This window comes from Brachionichthys hirsutus, unplaced genomic scaffold (genome assembly GCF_040956055.1).
Source record: "Brachionichthys hirsutus isolate HB-005 unplaced genomic scaffold, CSIRO-AGI_Bhir_v1 contig_881, whole genome shotgun sequence".
NCBI classification, from domain to species: domain Eukaryota; kingdom Metazoa; phylum Chordata; class Actinopteri; order Lophiiformes; family Brachionichthyidae; genus Brachionichthys; species Brachionichthys hirsutus.
Window position 1 is genome coordinate 23,427 of NW_027180400.1, and position 20,351 is coordinate 43,777.

Consider the following 20,351-nt stretch of genomic DNA (forward strand, 5'->3'; position numbering starts at 1 on the left):
TGCTGTTTTCCATTGATGTTGAGCTTCTCTTTGATCATGTCTCCCTATCCAGTGTTCCACAGCAGCAGAAATCACCCGGGTCTCCCGAGGACTGGGTGGACTGGGCCTTATATCGACTGCATGGAGAGCCGTGGGTTGCGGGCGGTCTCGCTGTCATTGGACTTTTTGTGCTGACGACTCTGTCCCTGGTTGTCTTCGCCTTGATGTTTGGATGCTGCTGTGGCACAGGAAAAAAGCAAAAGAAGCGCGGGGTGATATAGTCTGTGATGTTGCACGCAATCCGGGTACATATAACGTGGGAATGACTGTATTTGTGTGTGTTGTGTAATTATCTCACTATTCACACAGTAATGCAGAATTATTCTGTATCACTCCTGTTGAAACAAAACTTACAAGCAGTTATTGCATATAAATGTTTTGCAACCTAAAATCATTAAATCCATGTGTTGTTGTGTTTTTAAATGTCTCATTATTTTTGAAAAGATGCAGCAGAAGTATAGAAGTGGTATTTATTATGAAATGAAAAATATTGGTGCTCTCAAAACGTGTTAATTTACTTATAATAATAATAATAGCATTAGAAATTGCTGTCACTCACAAAACCACCGCAGGACTTCACTGCATACATTTAGTGGACTACATTTCCCAAAGGCGGGAGGAGCTCGCTGGTTTCACGTAGAACGCTTTCAGTGACGTCATTATGTCGCGACCGTTCGTTTATGCGACGCACACGGCAATGTCGAGCGCTAAAAAGAGTGTTCTTCTGTCCTCTCTGGCAGACTATGGAGACGATTCGGAGCCCGACTCCGACCCCGAAATAGACGAAACAGGTAGAAGATAACAGACTTAGTGATTGTTTGGCTGTCTGTGCCGCCAAAGCGTCTGTAGTTAGAATATCAGTCCGTGTCTTCGTGGGTTAGCTAACATTAGCATTAGCTTACCTAGCGCGGCGCGAGGAATATGTCCAGGATAACTAATACCTCTTTGTGAAATAAGTCAATGTGCGATTTAGGAGTTATTTCAGACGAACTTTTCACCTTTTTGATGCGATTAAACTGGCAATCTTTCTGCTTCCAGCACTTTCTAAATATTAAAATGTTGATGGCTATAATCGTATCGACTATTTTATGTCTTAGTGTTGTTTTCTCATTGCCGTGATGCCTTTCTGCTCAGAACGAGACGCTTTAAATGTCTTAAACGGTTGACTTAAACGTCCTGTGTCCCTCTGTCTCTTCATCCCTGTGTTCCTCTGTCTCTTCATCCCCGTGTCCCTCTGTCTCTTCATACCTGTGTCCCTCTGTCTTTTCATACCTGTGTCCCTCTGTCTCTTCTTCCCTGTGTTCCTCTGTCTCTTCCTCCCTGTGTCTCTTCATCCCCGTGTCCCTGTGTCTCTTCATCCCTGTGTCCCTCTGTCTCTTCTTCCCTGTGGCCCTCTGTCTCTTCATCCCTGTGTCCCTCTGTCTCTTCTTCCCTGTGTCCCTCTGTCTCTTCTTCCCTGTGTTCCTCTGTCTCTTCATCCCTGTGTCTCTTCATCCCCGTGTCCCTCTGTCTCTTCCCTGTCTCCAGAGGAGCATGGGGGTCTGGTGTACAGTTATGGCGATGACGTCCTGCACCGAACTGAAGGTCCGAGTGACAAGGTGTCCGAAGATGAAGACAGCAGAGAGAGCAACTCGGTTGGTGTCTGATTTATGACTTTTGGTGTCTTCGTCTCGACTGCCTGCTCGGTTGGTTTTCACTCGCTTTTGTTTCTGTGAGGCTTTGATAAAGCGTTGAATATGATGCTCTGACGCTCCACTGAATTCTAGTCATTTCTATGAGGGCTGTCCTAATCCTATTACGAATAAGATGTAATCTTGGTTATTTTATTTGGTGAGCTGTTGAGGTGTCATATTGGTTCATCCAATCCAGGACTTGCATCGTTGAGCGGTTCTGCTGTCCTTGGCTCGGTGCTGGTATTCGTCTGCTCGGTCCATTCGGATTCTTAGGGTGTTAACGTTCTGCATTTTTGTTTTTCTAGGAAATGGACGAGTCTGACGAGGGGAGGGACGCAGATGTTGAGGTATTTCAACACCCACCTGGTGTGGGACGGCGCTGATATGGAGGCGGATCACGCTTTTACTTCTCTTTTCTTTTGTGACTAACCCAGTGGTTCTCAAATGGTGGGGGGTGCGATGTCAGGGGGGGCGCCTGTGGCCGCGGAGAAAATGTTTTTTTGCCTTACGAGAGTAAAGTGTAATTGCACATCCAATCCAGTAGTTGGCAGTGGCGCCCTGATTGTCAGAGTGCGCGCAGGGAGGATTAGCAGAAGAAGAGCGGTTGTAAACAATCTACGGTGGGAGAAGAAGAAAGACTTGACTTCCTTATTTTCTGTTGCAGACTAAAAAAATGGTAATAAAGTTATTCTTTGTTGTAAGTTGATCTATATTTCTTTCTTTTTCATATTTCTTTGTATGTTAATAAGGATACAAGAGTGGTTTTTTTTCGGGGGGGGGGGGGGGCGCGAAATGTTTTTTTCTTCCTAGGGGGGGCGCGACAGAAAATAATTGAGAAGCACTGGACTAACCGAAAGGGATGGCCGCTTTTGAAGCGGCTGCTACGTGCTATGAAGGAGCGTGCTCACTAGATGGCGCTGTGGGTTTGTGTGTGCGTAACAACGAGGCCCTGGCCCGGCCAGGTCAGTGTTTCAGGAATGCTTCAGGCTGGCTTGACTGAAGCATCTTAATGTGAGCCATTAGCAGTGAACAGTGTGGCGTTTCAGGGCACACTGCACTAACCCCACCCCACCCTGCACTGTTCGGCAGTGGCGTTTCAGGGCACACTGCACTAACCCCACCCCACCCTGCACTGTTCGGCATCGGTCAGCGAAGTGAAGTGAGAGTGAGTCACAAACCAAACGGCGCATGTTCTGTGGGAGACTTTGTTTTCAGCCTGTTTGTGATTGGTCATAGTCTGATAAGATTTTGTCTTTTGTCTTGTGATGGATAAATCCTGAAGGCTTTATTCTCGTGGGAATGTTTGTGTAATTGTGGTTTCTAGTTCCACGGCAGAGAAACCTTTCCTGCAAAGTCATGTTGTTTGTTACGTAAGCTTATGTTCAATTATTATGTTTACTGGGTTTTTATTCCGCCCTCAGGAGTTGTGTGGCGACAGAGGTCAGATTACAAACCTTGAGGGTTTAGATTTTAATGTTTGGTGTTTAATTTCAGGATCAATGGGATGCTTTCTAAAGTTAGGTTGGGTTCAATTTGATTGTCGTTGCACAAGTACAAGGTAGAGGAATGGCGCTTAGCATCTAACCAGAAGTTGTGTACACGTTTACTCTGATTCACTTTGACTCTTCATGGTTGGTGTGTAAACACACCAAGAACAATCTAGAACCTTTTGATGATGATCCAGATCTCCATGTGGACGGTGTAGATCCACATATCTGACGAACACTCAGCTGCAGCTTCTAACATGGCCAGGCTTGTAGAAAATGATGTATCTTTTTAATACCATTCTGTTCCAAACTGACGACCATGTGAAATATCATGCAGGACTAGACATGCAGTTTGCTGAGCAGCGTCACAGGAAGCCAGAAGATCACTTACCGCTTCGCTTCACTTCCAAAAGGATCTTTACAAGAACCGTGCATCATGCGTTAAAGAATGGAGAATCAGAAAAGCATACCTTTTGTTACTTGAATAGAGTTCCATGTTTGTGAGGGGGGGGGCATTTGCAGCGTTCACCTTCAAATTGTTCAATTAAAACCCAACATCTGTTTTCGGTACCTGAGTCGGAGCCGGGGTTTGTTTAGTTGGAAAAGGGTAGACTTTTAAATCACCCCAAAAAACCCAAATCATGATTTTAGTTTATTGTTTGTATCGTCTCTGCCATTCGGCAGTTTGCAGGAAGCTCGATGATGTTTAGCACCTGATCTGTTGTCGTGTTGAACACAAAGGGAACTTCAGCTACATTTGAAAAGACTTTCACTTCAGAATCCTTCCGGCTCCGGCGTTATAGTGCGCCGTGACCCCTGACCTTCCTGTGAGGTCTATTGGAAGCAGATCTGTGAAGTCATTTGAATTGGTTCTGAAACAGCAGGTGATGTTCAGTTAATCATTTCCTTGGTGTGTTTGGATTTCTGCCAGCATTCTCTGCTGTGCCCCCATTTTTCTGTCCCTCTCCTCCTCTTCCTCCTCCTCCTCCTCCTCCTTCCTGTACTTCGACCACCTTCAGGACAAATCCCTTGCGGTGGCTGTGCGGTTGCTGGTCGGTGATGGGGTGCTTGTGAATAACGACACTGTTCCTTTGTGCTGAACCTGTGTTACGACCACGGGGCCATACTTTAGAGGCTGTACTGACTCGGTCCTCCTGCTGATTCCAAGCATTCATTGGAAAGTGCACAGATTTACTGTTCTGGTTCCTGCTCCCGTCAGCCTTTATTCAGGGCAGAGCTTGATTTGTAGTTTGAAGGCTCAGATGGAATGCGAGCTTTGTTTTCCAGCTCCACGTCTTTCTCGGCCCTCCAGCCTGTAACTAGAAAACGACAATCAGAGATTGCAGACCCCGCCTCCAAAAGACTATTGGATCTTGTGAGACAGTAAACAGGGCTTCCGGATCAGAGGGGCCAAACCTGCTCTAGCTTGCTGCTCCGGAATGTACTACAAGACTCCTTCTGGACTCTTTTTCCCATCATGCCATTCGTGTCCCTCCCTCTTAAAGTGGCAGTTTACAGCACAGGCACGATTCCAGTTGTAAAAATAATTCTAGAGTCTGGATCCAGATCCGGATCAACGCCATTCTCAGGGAGGACCGAGCCACGGACAGAACCTTGCTTGTGTAAAAATGTCAAGTCGATTGGGTTACTAGTTTGTGCGTTATACCCTCGGACAGACAAACGAACAGACAGACAGACAAACAAACAAACGCACCCAATTGCAATACCCTCGCCTCCCCTTCGGCGAGGGTAATTACCCGCGTCGGAGCTGGAAACGAGGTTTAATACTGTCCACCACCGGTCCTGCTAGTATTAATGATTACATTCTCCCATCTAGAGACCCAAACGTCCCATCGCTCTCTCTCTTTCTATCTCCTCCACCCCTTTCCTCCCTCTTGTGTCTGTGCAGATCTCAGAAGCTGAAAGGAAGGACCCCAATGAGCTTGTTGGTGAGTACACGTCCACTAAAGTTGATCTCTACAAGGATAGGACTAGAGGCTCCGATCAATAAGTCCCATATATAATCCCCCAAACCCATTGTCCAACAGAAAGCATTTTATTGTCCAAGGATGTGAAGACATTAAAGTTATTAGACAGTCGTCCACCATGAGCTCCCTGGTTTAGATTGTCCTTGCACTCTGATGAATCTCTGTCTGTAAATATGTAAAGGCAGCAAGTATTTCATCCAAATACACGTATTAGCTTTAAAGTAATCCCTTTATACATGGTGCTGGACAGACATGGATGAAAACGAGAAGGTTGTGAATCATGATTGATGGTTCAGTTTGTGAACCATCTTCACAAATCAAAGGAATCAAAGCGTGCTGATGGTCATCATGTAGCTCAGTCGGGATATTAGTTACTTAACTAGTTTTATTTACCAGTAGTTAGTTTTCTAATCATGTGGCTCTCTCTCTCTCTATATATATATATATTATGAGCCTAATTTGAATCACACAGGGGCAGTATCAGACTCACTTTTATCTGTGTTAATCGGGTGTTGCTGCACTTAATGTGTGAATCACTCAGCCCTGTGTGTGTGTGTGTGTGTGTGTGTGTCTGCTGATTGACAGATGGATTGTGGGAGCTGGTTGTGGTGAGTGAGTGATGACTAACCTGCCCAGGTGTGCAAATTGAACATCAGATCAGAGCAACAGGATATGAGTTACGGGGTGCGGCATTTCTCACATCGGTCTGCTAAACCAGTCACTTGAGACGCCGATGGTTTCCCCGGGTGTTTGTAAACGGGCCTGGAGCCGGGGGCAGACGCTGCTCGGGTCTTTACAGATGTGTGTGTGAGTCGTGGCTTGAGGCCCGACTCTTTACAGATGCGTGTGTGAGTCGTGGCTTGAGGCCCGACTCTTTACAGATGTGTGTGTGAGTCGTGACTTGAGGCCCGACTCTTTACAGATGTGTGTGTGAGTCGTGGCTTGAGGCCCGACTCTTTACAGATGTGTGTGTGAGGCGTGGCTTGAGGCCCGACTTTACAGATGTGTGTGTGAGTCGTGGCTTGAGGCCCGACTCTTTACAGATGCGTGTGTGAGTCGTGGCTTGAGGCCCGACTCTTTACAGATGTGTGTGTGAGTCGTGGCTTGAGGCCCGGCTCTTTACAGATGTGTCTGTGAGTCGTGGCTTGAGGCCCGGCTCTTTACAGATGTGTGTGTGAGTCGTGGCTTGAGGCCCGACTCTTTACAGATGTGTGTGTGAGTCGTGGCTTGAGGCCCGGCTCTTTACAGATGCGTGTGTGAGTCGTGGCTTAAGGCCCGACTCTTTACAGATGCGTGTGTGAGTCGTGGCTTGAGGCCCGACTCTTTACAGATGCGTGTGTGAGTCGTGGCTTGAGGCCCGACTCTTGACAGATGTGTGTGTGAGTCGTGACTTGAGGCCCGACTCTTTACAGATGTGTGTGTGAGTCGTGGCTTGAGGCCCGACTCTTTACAGATGCGTGTGTGAGTCGTGGCTTGAGGCCCGACTCTTTACAGATGCGTGTGTGAGTCGTGGCTTGAGGCCCGGCTCTTTACAGATGCGTGTGTGAGTCGTGGCTTGAGGCCCGACTCTTTACAGATGTGTGTGTGAGTCGTGACTTGAGGCCCGACTCTTTACAGATGCGTGTGTGAGTCGTGGCTTGAGGCCCGACTCTTTACAGATGCGTGTGTGAGTCGTGACTTGAGGCCCGACTCTTTACAGATGCGTGTGTGAGTCGTGACTTGAGGCCAGACTCTTTACAGATGTGTGTGTGAGTCGTGGCTTGAGGCCCGACTCTTTACAGATGCGTGTGTGAGTCGTGGCTTGAGGCCCGACTCTTTACAGATGCGTGTGTGAGTCGTGGCTTGAGGCCCGGCTCTTTACAGATGCGTGTGTGAGTCGTGGCTTGAGGCCCGACTCTTTACAGATGTGTGTGTGAGTCGTGGCTTGAGGCCCGGCTCTTTACAGATGTGTGTGTGAGTCGTGGCTTGAGGCCCGGCTCTTTACAGATGTGTGTGTGAGTCGTGGCTTGAGGCCCGACTCTTTACAGATGCGTGTGTGAGTCGTGGCTTGAGGCCCGGCTCTTTACAGATGCGTGTGTGAGTCGTGGCTTGAGGCCCGACTCTTTACAGATGCGTGTGTGAGTCGTGGCTTGAGGCCCGACTCTTGACAGAACTGCAGTGGAGCTTCTGTCAGGAAATGTCAGAGTGCATCTGGCAGTACGGCTTCCATCAGCAGCCTGAAAATGGCTCTTTGTCAGAGCACTGAAGGGACAGACATTGTCTGCCTGTCCATGAAAGACCCCCCGGGGGGGGGGGGGGGGGGTCATATACAATCCTCCTTCTGTCTGTTAACTGTCGTGTCTCCACGTCCTTCCTGACGGCGCTACTTTTGTCTGAGAATGTTCCCACCATGCTGATAAACGGGATGTTTCTCACACAGGCTGTGATTGGTTCACACTTCCGGTCCTACTTTTGAGGCTTCGGTCTCTCTCTCGGTGTTTAGCAGGAGTTTAGGGCGAGGAAAGTATCACCTGAATCTCCTGCTGTCTGGTCTGGAGTAGGAAACTACCACAACCCTGCTGTAGCTACAATAAACCACCGTCCATCAGAGGGTTAAAATAAATCCCAAGCTGCCCCGTGAAGCTCGCGAGTCCTCTGACTTGCCTCGTCATGTTTTTCGTTGTCGGCGGTAACGGCGTTTTCCTGCGTATTAATGTGAGGCTCACATAGAACCGCCTCTCTTCCTCTAACTGCATTAAATCCTTTGCTTCAGGCAATACATTCTCTATATGCTTAATGCCCCCCCCCCCCCGCCCCCTCCTCTTCTTCTGTGGTGGGTGGCGAGTGAGTCACAGCTGTATCAGCGATGAGGCAATAGGGTGGCGGTGACGGGCCAGAACGGATCTGTGGTTCCAGCAAAGACGGGGGGAGACTGTCGCACAACTATGGGATGGATTGCCGTTGAATCCGTTTCTTCTCGTCTCCACCTCGGGATTGACTGAAAATCAAAACGGTTCATCTGGCGATGCGTCCCAAATCTGTTTGAACGCCGCACAAGTCGGACGCTGTTTGTGTACGGCGAGGCGAGGCTAACAGGGGGGGGAAGATCTTTCCACGTCCAGTCAAGTTCTTACTCGTCCACATTCTGTGCAGAACGTTGGAAAGAACAGACTCGCACCGCATCGGCATGAATTCACAGCGAGATCGACTGTCTGAGTGTTGTCAGGGTGAACTCATGGAATGTCTGGCCTGCAGTCAGAGAAAGCAGAGAGAGAGTGGATCAGGGCGTGCAAAACAAGGGATGGGTCCATAGGGAGGGGAGGGGGTAGTGGAGGGGAGCCTCCCAACAACAGCCGCTCCCTGCCGGGGACGGCTGCTCCTCGTATCGCGCCGCCCCACGAAACCACGTAGGAGGGACGCTCGGGCGTTCAGCAGCCATGTCCTCCCGTCGGCGAGCCTTTGTTTCAGGGTCAAACCGACAAGCGGCAAGCTCTGAATGATTCTCACATGACGTGTGAAGACCTGCGGGACGGGCAGAGGGGGACAGTCCAAGGACAAGACCTCACGTGTGTTTCTGTCTGTCTCCCAGCCCTGTTCTCAGAGAGGGTGAGGAACATGTCGCCCGATGAGATCAGGATCCCCCCTGAGCCCCCGGGACGCTGCTCGAGCCAACTACAGGTAGCCGCATCGCTCCCACGGGGCCTCTGGGGGCGTCTCCCTCTGGGGGGGGTGAACACTGAGAGCTTAATAGAATAATGCTCTGATTGTACACGTCTCGCCAACACACTTTAGACGCTAATATTTGATGAATTCTAATCCGTAGCCTTTGAAAAGGCGAGAAATGCAAGCGGCCCGACAGATGTAAACGAAACATTCACAGACCTTTCAAAGGGCTCGCTTGTTGGACCTGCACTCAACACATCTGGATACGGAGAACAATTTGATCCAGACGTTAAATAAATCCTTGTGGGGCAGGTTTTGTGTTTAAACTAAACAAACACTCAAAGATGGGAGTATCTGCTGTGTTTTAATCCTAAAACACAGCAGATCCCCCCCCCCCCCCAGCAGGGTGTCGGGCTAGAAAACACTCCAAGTGGGTGTTTTAGGAGCACAAAGTTAAAGCGGAGCATCTTGAGCAGCATTCCTTTCTTCCACCCGGCTGCTGTTGGCCCTGATTCAGCTTGATGCCAGCTTCACGCGGCTCGGTTGAACCTCGATGTCAGATTTCTCCTCGGGGCATCAGAGACTTCATGCACAATCGCCCCATTCATGGCGGCCCGAGCAGAGCCGCCATCAATACGGGTTATACGGGTACAAGATGGAGGAAGCCGGCGCTGAGCAGAGGCGCTCATGTTGTGATGATGAAAGACGACCCGATGCCATTGATGGATTTGATTGTTTCATAACAGGACAAGATCCACAAGCTGTATGAGAGGAAGCTCCACGGGGATTTCGACACAAACAGCCACATCCAGAAAAAGAAAGAGTTCCGAAACCCGAGGTATGCAGCTCAGCCGAAGCAGCGGCCACACCTCGCCTGTCGAGCAGAAGTGAACTGCGTTTCTCCTTTAGCATCTACGAGAAGCTGATTCAGTACTGCGGCATCGATCAGCTGGGAACGAACTACCCCAAAGATATGTTTGATCCTCACGGCTGGTCCGAGGACTCGTACTACGAGGCGCTCGGTGAGCAGCGTTATTTATTCACAACAGCTCTGTGCGAGCCGAGCTCACGCATGCGTGTCGTCCTCGCAGCCAAAGCCCAGAAGGTGGAGATGGATAAACTGGAGAAAGCCAAGAAGGAGCGAACAAAGGTGAATAAAAAAAAAAAAGACCTTCATCATCGGGGCCAAGTCTTCACCAGCTGTACTTCATTTCTACTTTCCAACCCGCGTCCAAGTTTAGTTCTCGTAACTGCAGCTCAGGCCGGGCCCGGGCCCGCGGGTCACCTCGGGTCACCTCGGGTCACCTCGGCCGTGGCCTGTTGTGTTTCGCCTTTGGTTTGCTGGGGGGGGGGGGCGCGTGCTTCCTCCGGACAGACTTCCTTTTATTTTATTTAATAAACAATCGTCCAGCCTTTCAGTGCTGGGACTGAACGGTGATTGTCCACAGATCCGTCAGCAGAATGATTCCTGCAGCTTCAGCTCCATTAAGAACCGGCCCTGAATGAACACACCCACACACACACACACACACACCCACACGCACACTAGAGCGGCTGCTGTATTTCTCTCCCATTGGGGAAGCGGTCACTGGCATGCAGGTCGTGGCCGGGTTAACGGAAGAGGGGAGAGATTCTGATGTGAGAAGGAAGCAGGAAATGAATGCTCTGCTTTTGTCACTCGACAGAAACTTTGAGTGTGACCTTGAGCAAGTCCTCATGGAGATGAAAACAAACAAGAGTAAGAAGGTTTTAGTTGTAGATTATACTTGTCACAGTTAGAATCAGTGCTTTGATGGACTTTGTGCTTCACAGATCGAGTTCGTCACGGGGACTAAGAAGGGCGCCATCGCCGCCAGCACAGCCGCCTCCACCACTAGCAGCAGCAGCAGCAGCACCGCCACAGGTGAGCGCCCCCCCCCCCCCCGGCTGCTCAGAGCCTCTTTATTTTCATGCCTGAATTTGTCCAAACAATCCCCACTCAGACTTGTGAAATGGAATGATTGGTTTGGAAACAAGACGCCTCCGCCACCAAAGGCTTCCGGTTTCCACATCACACTTGTGTATGCTGAATGTAGTACCAAGATTGACTTCCAAACTGTTTGTAATGTCACAAATGATGCACACATGCCTCCTAAAAATCAGCCGTAGTGTCTGCACATGCATTAATCGCCCCTCCCATCTTTGTCTTCTCCAGCAGATGCCCAGAAGAGAAAAAGCAAGTGGGACTCTGCGATCCCTGTGACCCTGGCCCAGCCCTCCATCATCACCACCACTGCTACCCTGCCTGCTGTTGTCTCCGTGACGACGACTGCCAGCGGCACCAAGACCACCGTCATCTCGGCAGTAGGAACCATATTAAAGAAGGCAAAGCAGTGAGAGGAGAGAAGATGCTTGTTTTTAAGGAGCCTTCGAAGCAAGGATTTGAATGAGGATGGAAGATTTGCATCATCCTACATCCATTTTATGTGTTAAAAAGGTGCAAAGAACTGATGGAAAAATAGTAAGAAACAGCAAACCAATGTCTTCTGTTCCCGCAGGACTAATCTAAAAGACATTTCTGTTCTCTGGGATTGATTCTGCATTTCTGCAAAGTTCACGTTTGGTGAAAATCCAAATCAAATTCTGATGTACGCAGATCTTACACTCAAGAAGGCCCGATTCTTTGTTTTTATTGCTGCTTGTGCGAAACAGTTGAGGAGAATAAGCACGACTGGTATAATAAAGACAGACCTGCTAGAGATATCTGAAAATCTTTTCTAGTTCTGGTGCAGAATCTTCATGCCTCCTGCTGCAGCCGTGTCTTCTCGCTCGATATATGCGCCCTTTCATATTTTAACCGTTTGCATATTGACTATTGTCTCTTATGGAAAGATTTTGTTTTCATCCCTGTACATACGTGTTGAAGATAATGTGAATAAACAGATCAGATGTCTTTTCAGATTGACTCTTTTTCCACGTCCACATACTGACCGTGAAAGCTGTGCATGAAATCCAAAGCAGCTTCACTGTTCACTACTGAGTCTATTTGAGGACAGGATAAGTCTGTGTTTGAAATGTTAAACATCTTAATCTATGCATCTAGATCAAACACCCGTCTGCATAATCTATAGTGACTGCAACTATTGGACTAAAGAGGCAGAAGGCCTTTCAGGGCACACGAACACAATCATAACCACACACTGGCTCCTCGTGGCGTGCGTGTGTGCTCCAGGTGGAGATCTCGCGTGCTTTTCCTCACCTCTGCCTCCCTGTCTTCCGAGGCTCCGCTCGGCTAAAGAGAAAAGTGCGAGTCGGCCAGCTGACCTGTGAAACCAGTTTGAAACAGCTGCAGTTATTGGTCATAACCTTTTACACTAAGATTACAAATTCGGGTGTGCTTTGAACTAAACACTGAAAATATGTAAGGATTATGTCGATATCTGAAAAAAGTCTACTGGACTTGTAGGATTGTACAATGATTGCATTCAAACACAGATCTACCGTGGTCTGGGTGATTGGGAATCTGCAGAAACTAGTTTATTCCTCTGGAGGTCTCTCAACAAAAACAAAGACGGGTAGCGTAGGCTAATACAGGGCGTTGTCTTCGTTTGTAACACAAACGCTGATTCCCACAAAATATTGTAGAATGCTGAAGCAAAATCTGGCCAAGAATAATTCATTTTGATGTAGGAGCAAGTTTCCACAATTATAGAAAAACTACTGACCCATTTTGTCTGTGGTCATAAGATCACACACTTTCTGTAATAAATTATAAAAAAGCACATTTTTATAACCATGGGGGGGCTTGGACAACATCCTATCGCTTTATAGAAGAGATGAATTCTTACCCTCGAGGCATTTATAACATTTACTTGAGTCATACATGCATTTGATCCCTGAACAAAGGCAGTTCTATATTTGGTTTAGCAGATGAAGATATTTTCATGCTTTTATTGTAGCTCAACGTGTTGCTGCAGAGTCTGGAATCCAACATTCCTTCAGCGAGATCTCTGTCTGACATGTTATGTTAAGTTGGTTTTCACATTTGGTTTCCACAGCTCCTCACTGCAGAATAAATAACCAATAGTCACTTGCACTTCCAATAAAAAGCTGCTCCTTAAACTTTATATGTTTAATAACATTTAAAGAACATTTTCTCTACAACGCAGTATAGTTGGAGCTGTTTAAATGTAATAAACCGCTGCGTGATCATTTCCTAATCCTTTTTAACATCAAGTTCAGCTGAATTTGGTCTGTTATCAATCACATATGGGGTTTACCTGTTTGTGATTCCATTCCTGTTTAGTAATATTTTACAAATTCTTCCAACTTTTATGGAATTATTTCTATGTATTGTGAATGCTGACTGGTTATCTCAATGTAAAGAACATCAAGTAGAAGTAAGGTGCTACAAAGTATTTAAAATATATATATATAATTATTTGCCCTGCGATACACTGGCGACGCGTCAGGGGTGTAGTCGGTCAGTCTCTCCGGGTTCTCCGGCTTCCTCCCACCTCTCGGTGTGGCCCCGTGATGAGCTGGCGCCTCATCCAGGATGTACCCTGCCCTTAAATACACCCGGGACCCGTAAGGTGGCTAATATAACAATAATAACAATAATAATAACAACATAGTATTTTTTATTTTTATTTTTTGACCATTTTAGCACGATGACTTCCAATAATCTTTTATAAATATCAACGTCACAGTGCGGAATGCTCTGTGACCTGATTGGTCGTTGCGTTTTTGCAGGTGTGTCCGGGTCCTTTTGAGCGCGCGCCCAAGCCACTGGCCGCCGCGCCGCGCCGCGCGACACGCGTCGTGAACACCTTGGAGCCGAACAGGTTGCAACTTTCCCTTCAATTAAGTGTTTGTCTCAGACGAGTAGGTGGGTAATTCAAGTCTTTATGTTATCCCATAAATCCCGTCAGTAACGTGTCGTTATTCTGTCTAAAACGGCGCGTTACGTTACCCTCGTGTTCTGACGCCATGATAGTCGCTGAATGAACTCACTGAACCCAAAAGAGTTTTTTGTCATGTAAATTTGTGAGGTGGTAGATCCAGACTGGACTCGGTCTCCACGGAGCTAAGGGGAGCCCACTGTGTACGTCTCCTCAAAAAAACAATGTGCACTTTGTAGCTGTTTGGGTTTGACTTCAGAGGGGGAGAGGAGGGCAGCTCTGTGAGTTCTGTTGAGTTCAGATCCCCAGCAGGACATTGGGTCGCAGTAAGTACTGTCTGAAGTTCTAACTGGCACGTGTTCGGCTGAAGCTGCGCAGCGTGCATCCAGGAGGTGAGGTAACTTAATGTCGCTTTCATATGAGGTACTGATCCACATCTGATCCACATCTGATCCACATCTGATTCCTGCTGATGTGACGGCAGTGTAAACGTTCGGATCAGAATCCAGTGAGGGGTTTTCCCTCTGAGCATCACCTCGGTGGTTTGGCAGCAATGGTGATGGAATATATTGGGTTTGGAGGATTTTATCCAGTCACTGGACACCCATTTCCAGTAATTAATGGACACTTTGCAGCAAATCAGAATTGCATGGTTTAACAGCTTTTACACGACTAAAGGCGGAGTCGTATTTTTTAGAATTGAGGGTGAATGATTGATTTAACTCTCAACTAACTCGACATAAAACAAGTAGAATAGAATAGAATAGCACTTTATTGTCATTTCACACAGTGATGCAATGAAATGAAGTCTGTTTATTGTTGGACAACATTTGATTTAAAAGGTAACAGCATATTAATTTAATGCAGTTTTTCGTTCTATTGATTCAGTGTGAAAAATTTGACCTTAATCAGGCCAAATTATATGAATACAACCTTGTACACCAGTCCTTGTGTTTTTAGCTATGGAATGAATTTATGACTTCAGACTTTCATGATAATTTTGTGTTTGTTCCATGAAAATTGAATTTCAAGAGTCCACCTGGACTCCTTTGAAATCATCCGTCGAGCATCTACTGCTGATTAGAAATTATACTGAAGCTCCTTGAGGAACCCTCAATTAGCTCTTGAGTTTCAGTCCAGTGCCTGCCGTACCCCCCCAGAGAACAGCAGTTCAAAGTGGAATACAACCACTTTGCACACATCTTAACTCATGTCTCCAAAGAAATTACATCATATTTGTTTGTCTGAGGCAGTGTTTTCACACCAAAACGTACGCACACACATGTCGACCAGACCAGACATGACGTGTTGTGCCACGATTGACCTCAGTCATGTGGGCGTGTTTTACAGAAAGGCCAATTGTGGTCATGTGACCATGTCTTTGATGTGATGGTGGTCATGTGACCATGTCTTTGATGTGTTGCATGTCTTTGATCTATTGAGTCTTTGAAGTGTTCAAATCCAGGCCAGTACATATATTTAAGGTGAAGTGAGAACAAGCAACAGTTTACGGGAGACTAAATATGAGTGTAAAACAAGAGAAAATCAAGAACATGAATCGGCTCCAGTCATCATCAATGACTGACATGTCCCCTGAGGATAAGGACCACACGCTGGTGTCAATTAAGCAGGTAGTCGGCAATGAAGCCTACAAGGACGCCAGTGACGAACTACCTGCAGCTCAGGATCTGAAATACCAGTGTCGGCGACTTGCGATAGCGGTTGTTGGACAGATTTTCTCGGGTGGTGTCTTACAGATAGAAAATCTATTGGACATCATCAAAGTGCTAACAAATACCCTTGTCATAAAAATCCAAGGGTCGAATGTCACCTCGAAGCTGAACGGTTGCCGAGTCCAAAAGATGGCCAAAGCTGTCCAGAAGGTGTTGCTCAAACAGATGGACAGTGAGACAGTGCAAGAACAACTAATGGCCAAGAGGACATCCATTTATGAAATGGTTGCTGAGATTGTGATGAGACGTCTGAAGGAGCCCAACGCATTTGTTCGGTTCTTCAGATCTCGACGCATGGGTCATGGATCAAAGAGCGAGAAGGATTTCACCACCGATGGGCAGGTAGACGGCAATGAAGCCTACAAGGATGCCAGTGACGAACTACCTGCAGCTCAGGATCTGAAATACCAGTGTCGGCGACTTGCGATAGCGATTGTTGGACAGATTTTCCCGGCTGGCGTCTTACAGATAGAAAATCTGTTGGACATCGTCACAGTGCTAACAAATACGCTTGTCACAAAAATCCAAGGGTCAAACGTCACCTTGAAGCTGAACGGTCGCCGAGTCCAAGAGATGGCCAAAGCTGTCCAGAAGGTGTTGCTCAAAAAGATGGGCAACGGGACAGTGCACGAACAACTAATGGACAAGAGGACATCCATTTATGAAATGGTTGCTGAGATTGTGATGAGACGTCTGAAGAAGGAGCCCAACGCATTTGTTCGGTTCTTCAGACCTCTATGCATATGTCATGGATCGCCTTATTTTGTAACTTAAATCTGTATTTTAATGAACCCATCCTTGGGATTTGTTTAAAGTTGGTCAGTCCTATCTTAACCTGAAGGATCAAAATATATCAAGATCCATAGTTCTCACTGAACGGTGTGGGCGTGGCAAGTTTTGATGATTTATCATGAAAAGGAAAGTTGTCATAAGTCCCTTCTGACGGCAGCCCGTCCTGTCCTCACAGTTTAGCATGTATTTTGATAGATATTATTGTTGACCTCTAAGGCTGAGATCTGGCAATGCATCATTTGGCGAGAGTTATAATTGGCAGGATATAGTCAATGGTAGCCAGTCAGTTAATGTTGTGTGTGGAAAAGGTCACTTTTTGCCGAGCCCAACGCATTTGTTCGGTTCTTCAGATCTCGACGCATGTGTCATGGATCAAAGAGCGAGAAAGATTTCACCACCGATGGGCAGGTAGACGGCAATGAAGCCTACAAGGACGCCAGTGACAAACAACCTGCAGCTCAGGATTTGAAACACCGGTGTCGGCGACTTGCGATAGCGATTGTTGGACAGATTTTCCCGGCTGGCGTCTTACAGATAGAAAATCTGTTGGACATCGTCACAGTGCTAACAAATACGCTTGTCACAAAAATCCAAGGGTCAAACGTCACCTTGAAGCTGAACGGTCGCCGAGTCCAAGAGATGGCCACAGCTGTCCAGAAGGTGTTGCTCAAAAAGATGGGCAACGGGACAGTGCACGAACAACTAATGGACAAGAAGACATCCATTTATGAAATGGTTGCTGAGATTGTGATGAGACGTCTGAAGAAGGAGCCCAACGCATTTGTTCGGTTCTTCAGACCTCTATGCATATGTCATGGATGGCCTTATTTTGTAACTTAAATCTGTATTTTAATGAACCCATCCTTGGGATTTGTTTAAAGTTGGTCAGTCCTATCTTAACCTGAAGGATCAAAATATATCAAGATCCATAGTTCTCACTGAACAGTGTGGGCATGGCAAGTTTTGATGATTTATCATGAAAAGGAAAGTTGTCATAAGTCCCTTCTGACGGCAGCCCGTCCTGTCCTCACAGTTTAGCATGTATTTTGATAGATATTATTGTTGACCTCTAAGGCTGAAATCTGGCAATGCATCATTTGGCGAGAGTTATAATTGGCAGGATATAGTCAATGGTAGCCAGTCAGTTAATGTTGTGTGTGGAAAAGGTCACTTTTTGCCGATGTCTAAATGTCACATACAAAGACGGACAAAAAGTTCAGATTTGAGAAAAAAACAAAGTATCTACAACTAAAGTTATTTGTACCATTAAATGGATGAAACAAAGAAAAACATGTCGTCTCATGTCAACTTCTTTTATATATATATATCACTAATAAAGTACAAAATCCTTTCATAAAGGAAAGCCATTGTAAATTTTGATAAGTGCCAATAAATAACAGATAACACAAAGAAGACAAGAAGGCAACAGTACTAATAAGAGGAAGCTGAGAGAAAATGACATTTTCTGATGATAATATGCTGTAACTTAAAGAGGACACTGACTAGACAAGCCTTCAGGGTCCAAAAATACAAACGTTCTGTCTCCATTGTTTTGCGACCCAAAGAAGACCACTGTCTGGGGAATGGCACTGATTCCATCAGAGCTTTTTATTTTCATTGCAGGGCCACACATAGAAAAGCAAACAGCCATTTCACTTACTTCACACCTGTGGTGAGATTTGGTGGTTGGAGGAACCCACAGAGACATGGGGAAAAGTCCCAGGTCTCAGGTGGATTAAAGGACAGGTCCTTCTCGCTGTGAGGCATCAGCGCTAACCACTTCACCACCATGCTGCCTGATGATATCCCATTATTCTAGAATGTGCTTTTTGGATGTGTGATTACAGTATATTCACTTCTCCACATTTACTCCAGACGGTGCTCGTGGTCGTTAAATGCAGTGTATGGTTACTGAAAGCTCAAATTTATTATTATGATTATTATTATTATTATTATGAGCGGCTCGTAGTCGTTAAATGCAGTGTATGGTTACTGAAAGCTCAAATTTAGCATTGCAATGTGTTTATTTCTTGCACTATTCACACTCTCATGCAGAAATGTTGCAGCAGGATGGATCACTCCCTACTAGGCACGATTTGAAAGTACTGTTTGGACTGACATCACTGCCTTAGTCTCTGCCAAGAAAGAGGAGGCGGGGGGGGGACTTCAGAGAAGTTAGCCATTGTACTAAACTAGATGTGGTTGCTAGGAGCAGTACTGTGTATGTCTCAGCGCACACTGCCCAGTGAGGAGTCAGTGCCCCCATACCAACTCTTTGGAGGCTGGTATGGGGGCACTGACAGAAAGGATGGCTCAGGTTAACTCCTTCCGACCCAGATTTGTGTTAAAGGTTTATCTGAGTGTCTCCTACTCTGTCCTTTGAAATGTCTTGCACCCATAATCAAATTATAATTAAACAGCAGCAAACAGTGCAACACGAATGAATACATGAAACGGTGCTAAAAATGAAGGAGGTCATTAATACGTCCCAGAAGGTAATTGGCTGTCCTCTCCCCACACTGGAAGAACTGCACAGCTCCCTCTGTCTCCAGAAAGACAAAACATTGTCAAAGACACCGCTCATCCTGGACAGTCATTGATCAGTTACTGTCAGGCAGGCGGCACAGATCTATCAGAACACGGACAAACAGACCGAGGAACAGTTTTGAAACTACAGCAGTAACGAGCTATCATAATCTACCTCATCGGACTTGAGGGGTAGTGGCAATACATAGCTACTACTACTGCTGTACTTTTGGCTTGTCCCATTCTTGTTTTGCTGCTGGTTAGCAATGAAGAATACATCTGTTTGTTTGTTTTACAATTTGTGTGCGTATTTAGTCTAGATCTTCTACGTTTACTGCTGGACAAGAAGAACCAAATGGGATGAGCGCTGCAGGATCAGCACTTGGAGAGCGCCGCGGGGCTCCATCTTAACGTCGTGTTCAGGCCTCGCAGCAGTAGCTTGGGTCGACTTTGTCGCGCTAATATCGCGCTCTTGACTTATTTTCTTCAATGATTCTCACAGGTCCGAAATCTGATCTGAATTTAGCTTTAAAATGATATACAAATAGTCATACATTCTGTTATCCTGGGTGGATGGATATAATCATCTTATCATTTTAACAATCTATGTCTTTGGGCGGCCTAGAACCCCTATAAAAACACCTGAAGGTCTCTGGACCGCACTGATCGAAGTGAATGGCAGTGATCACAATCTAACAACAGAGACCGCTGTTCAAATCTTGTGTATTTAGCCCTAATCTAACCTCGACCAGTAGTGGACATGGTAGAGTCTGTATGTGTAAGGCTGGTTACCCTCGCCGAAGGGGAGGCGAGGGTATTGCAATTGGGTCTGTTTGTCTGTCCACGCGCATAACTCAAAAACTAGTAACCCAATCGACTTGAGCAAGGTTCTGTCCGTGGCTCGGTCCTCCCCGAGAATGGCGTTGATCCGGATCTGGATCCAGATTCTAGAATTTTTTAAAGGATTCTTTAACATTGCGAGATAGGGCACTTTTTGACATTTTTCTTAATTTCTTCAAATCATATGGCGGTATGGCTCTGAAAGAAATCACACATAAGTACTCCTTAAAGGTCTATGACCATGACTAATTTCGGCCGGATCCGGATCACAATCCGGATCTGAGAGCTAATTTTCGTTCTAAAATCGGCATTTTTCAGGAGTCCATCCTGACCTCAATCTTGGAGCTAGAGACTTCAAATTTGGCGTGCACACTCATAGTTCATTCTAGTTTCATATATGTTACAGTTGTAGTTGTATCTTTTCCCGTTCCGGAGCAGCAAGCTAGCGCAGGTTTGGCCCCTCTGATCCGGAAGCCCTGTTTACTGTCTCACAAGATCCAATAGTCTATTGGAGGCGGGGTCTGCAGTCTCTGATTGTCTCTGGTTTCCTTTGTAGCATCATTTGGAATATGTTTGGAAGGCAGTGATAGAAGCTGATCTGACAAGGCCAAATCAAGAAGTATTCATTCGTGTCTGTTTGGAGGATGATAATAAATATAATCCCTGTGATGAGATATATTTAAACTGGTGGCTCTTTAGCTGTGGGATGGTCTCGGTGTCAAAAATGCTGCTGAGGCACAATTAAACG

The 20,351-nt window shown here is 46.4% G+C and overlaps 1 protein-coding gene across 2 annotated transcripts; it reads left to right on the plus strand.

Moving 5' to 3' along the window:
* The first annotated feature begins 718 nt into the window (after positions 1 to 718).
* Positions 719 to 11,755, plus strand: LOC137914655 (SAP30-binding protein-like). Of its 2 annotated transcripts, none has more exons than XM_068758168.1 (10): positions 719 to 830; positions 1,567 to 1,673; positions 2,018 to 2,059; positions 5,109 to 5,148; positions 8,756 to 8,844; positions 9,576 to 9,667; positions 9,739 to 9,851; positions 9,921 to 9,979; positions 10,642 to 10,732; positions 11,024 to 11,755. In XM_068758168.1, exons 1-10 carry the CDS (start codon positions 737 to 739, stop codon positions 11,203 to 11,205), a joined length of 909 nt encoding a protein of 302 aa, XP_068614269.1. In that variant the 5' UTR covers positions 719 to 736; the 3' UTR covers positions 11,206 to 11,755. The 2 variants fall into 2 exon arrangements, with proteins under 2 accessions (XP_068614269.1, XP_068614271.1); XM_068758170.1 differs by having other exon boundaries at positions 11,027 to 11,755.
* Positions 11,756 to 20,351: the final 8,596 nt, after the last annotated feature.

What these genes read in the sequence shown, in the direction of transcription:
- LOC137914655 (XM_068758168.1), top strand. Translation starts at nt 737, where the DNA reads ATGTCGAGCGCTAAAAAGAGTGTTCTTCTGTCCTCTCTGGCAGACTAT. An exon ending in GGACCCCAATGAGCTTGTTG is followed by an intron (nt 5,149 to 8,755) that starts GTGAGTACACGT and finishes TCTGTCTCCCAG; the next exon opens with CCCTGTTCTCAGAGAGGGTG. An exon ending in CTCGTACTACGAGGCGCTCG is followed by an intron (nt 9,852 to 9,920) that starts GTGAGCAGCGTT and finishes TCGTCCTCGCAG; the next exon opens with CCAAAGCCCAGAAGGTGGAG.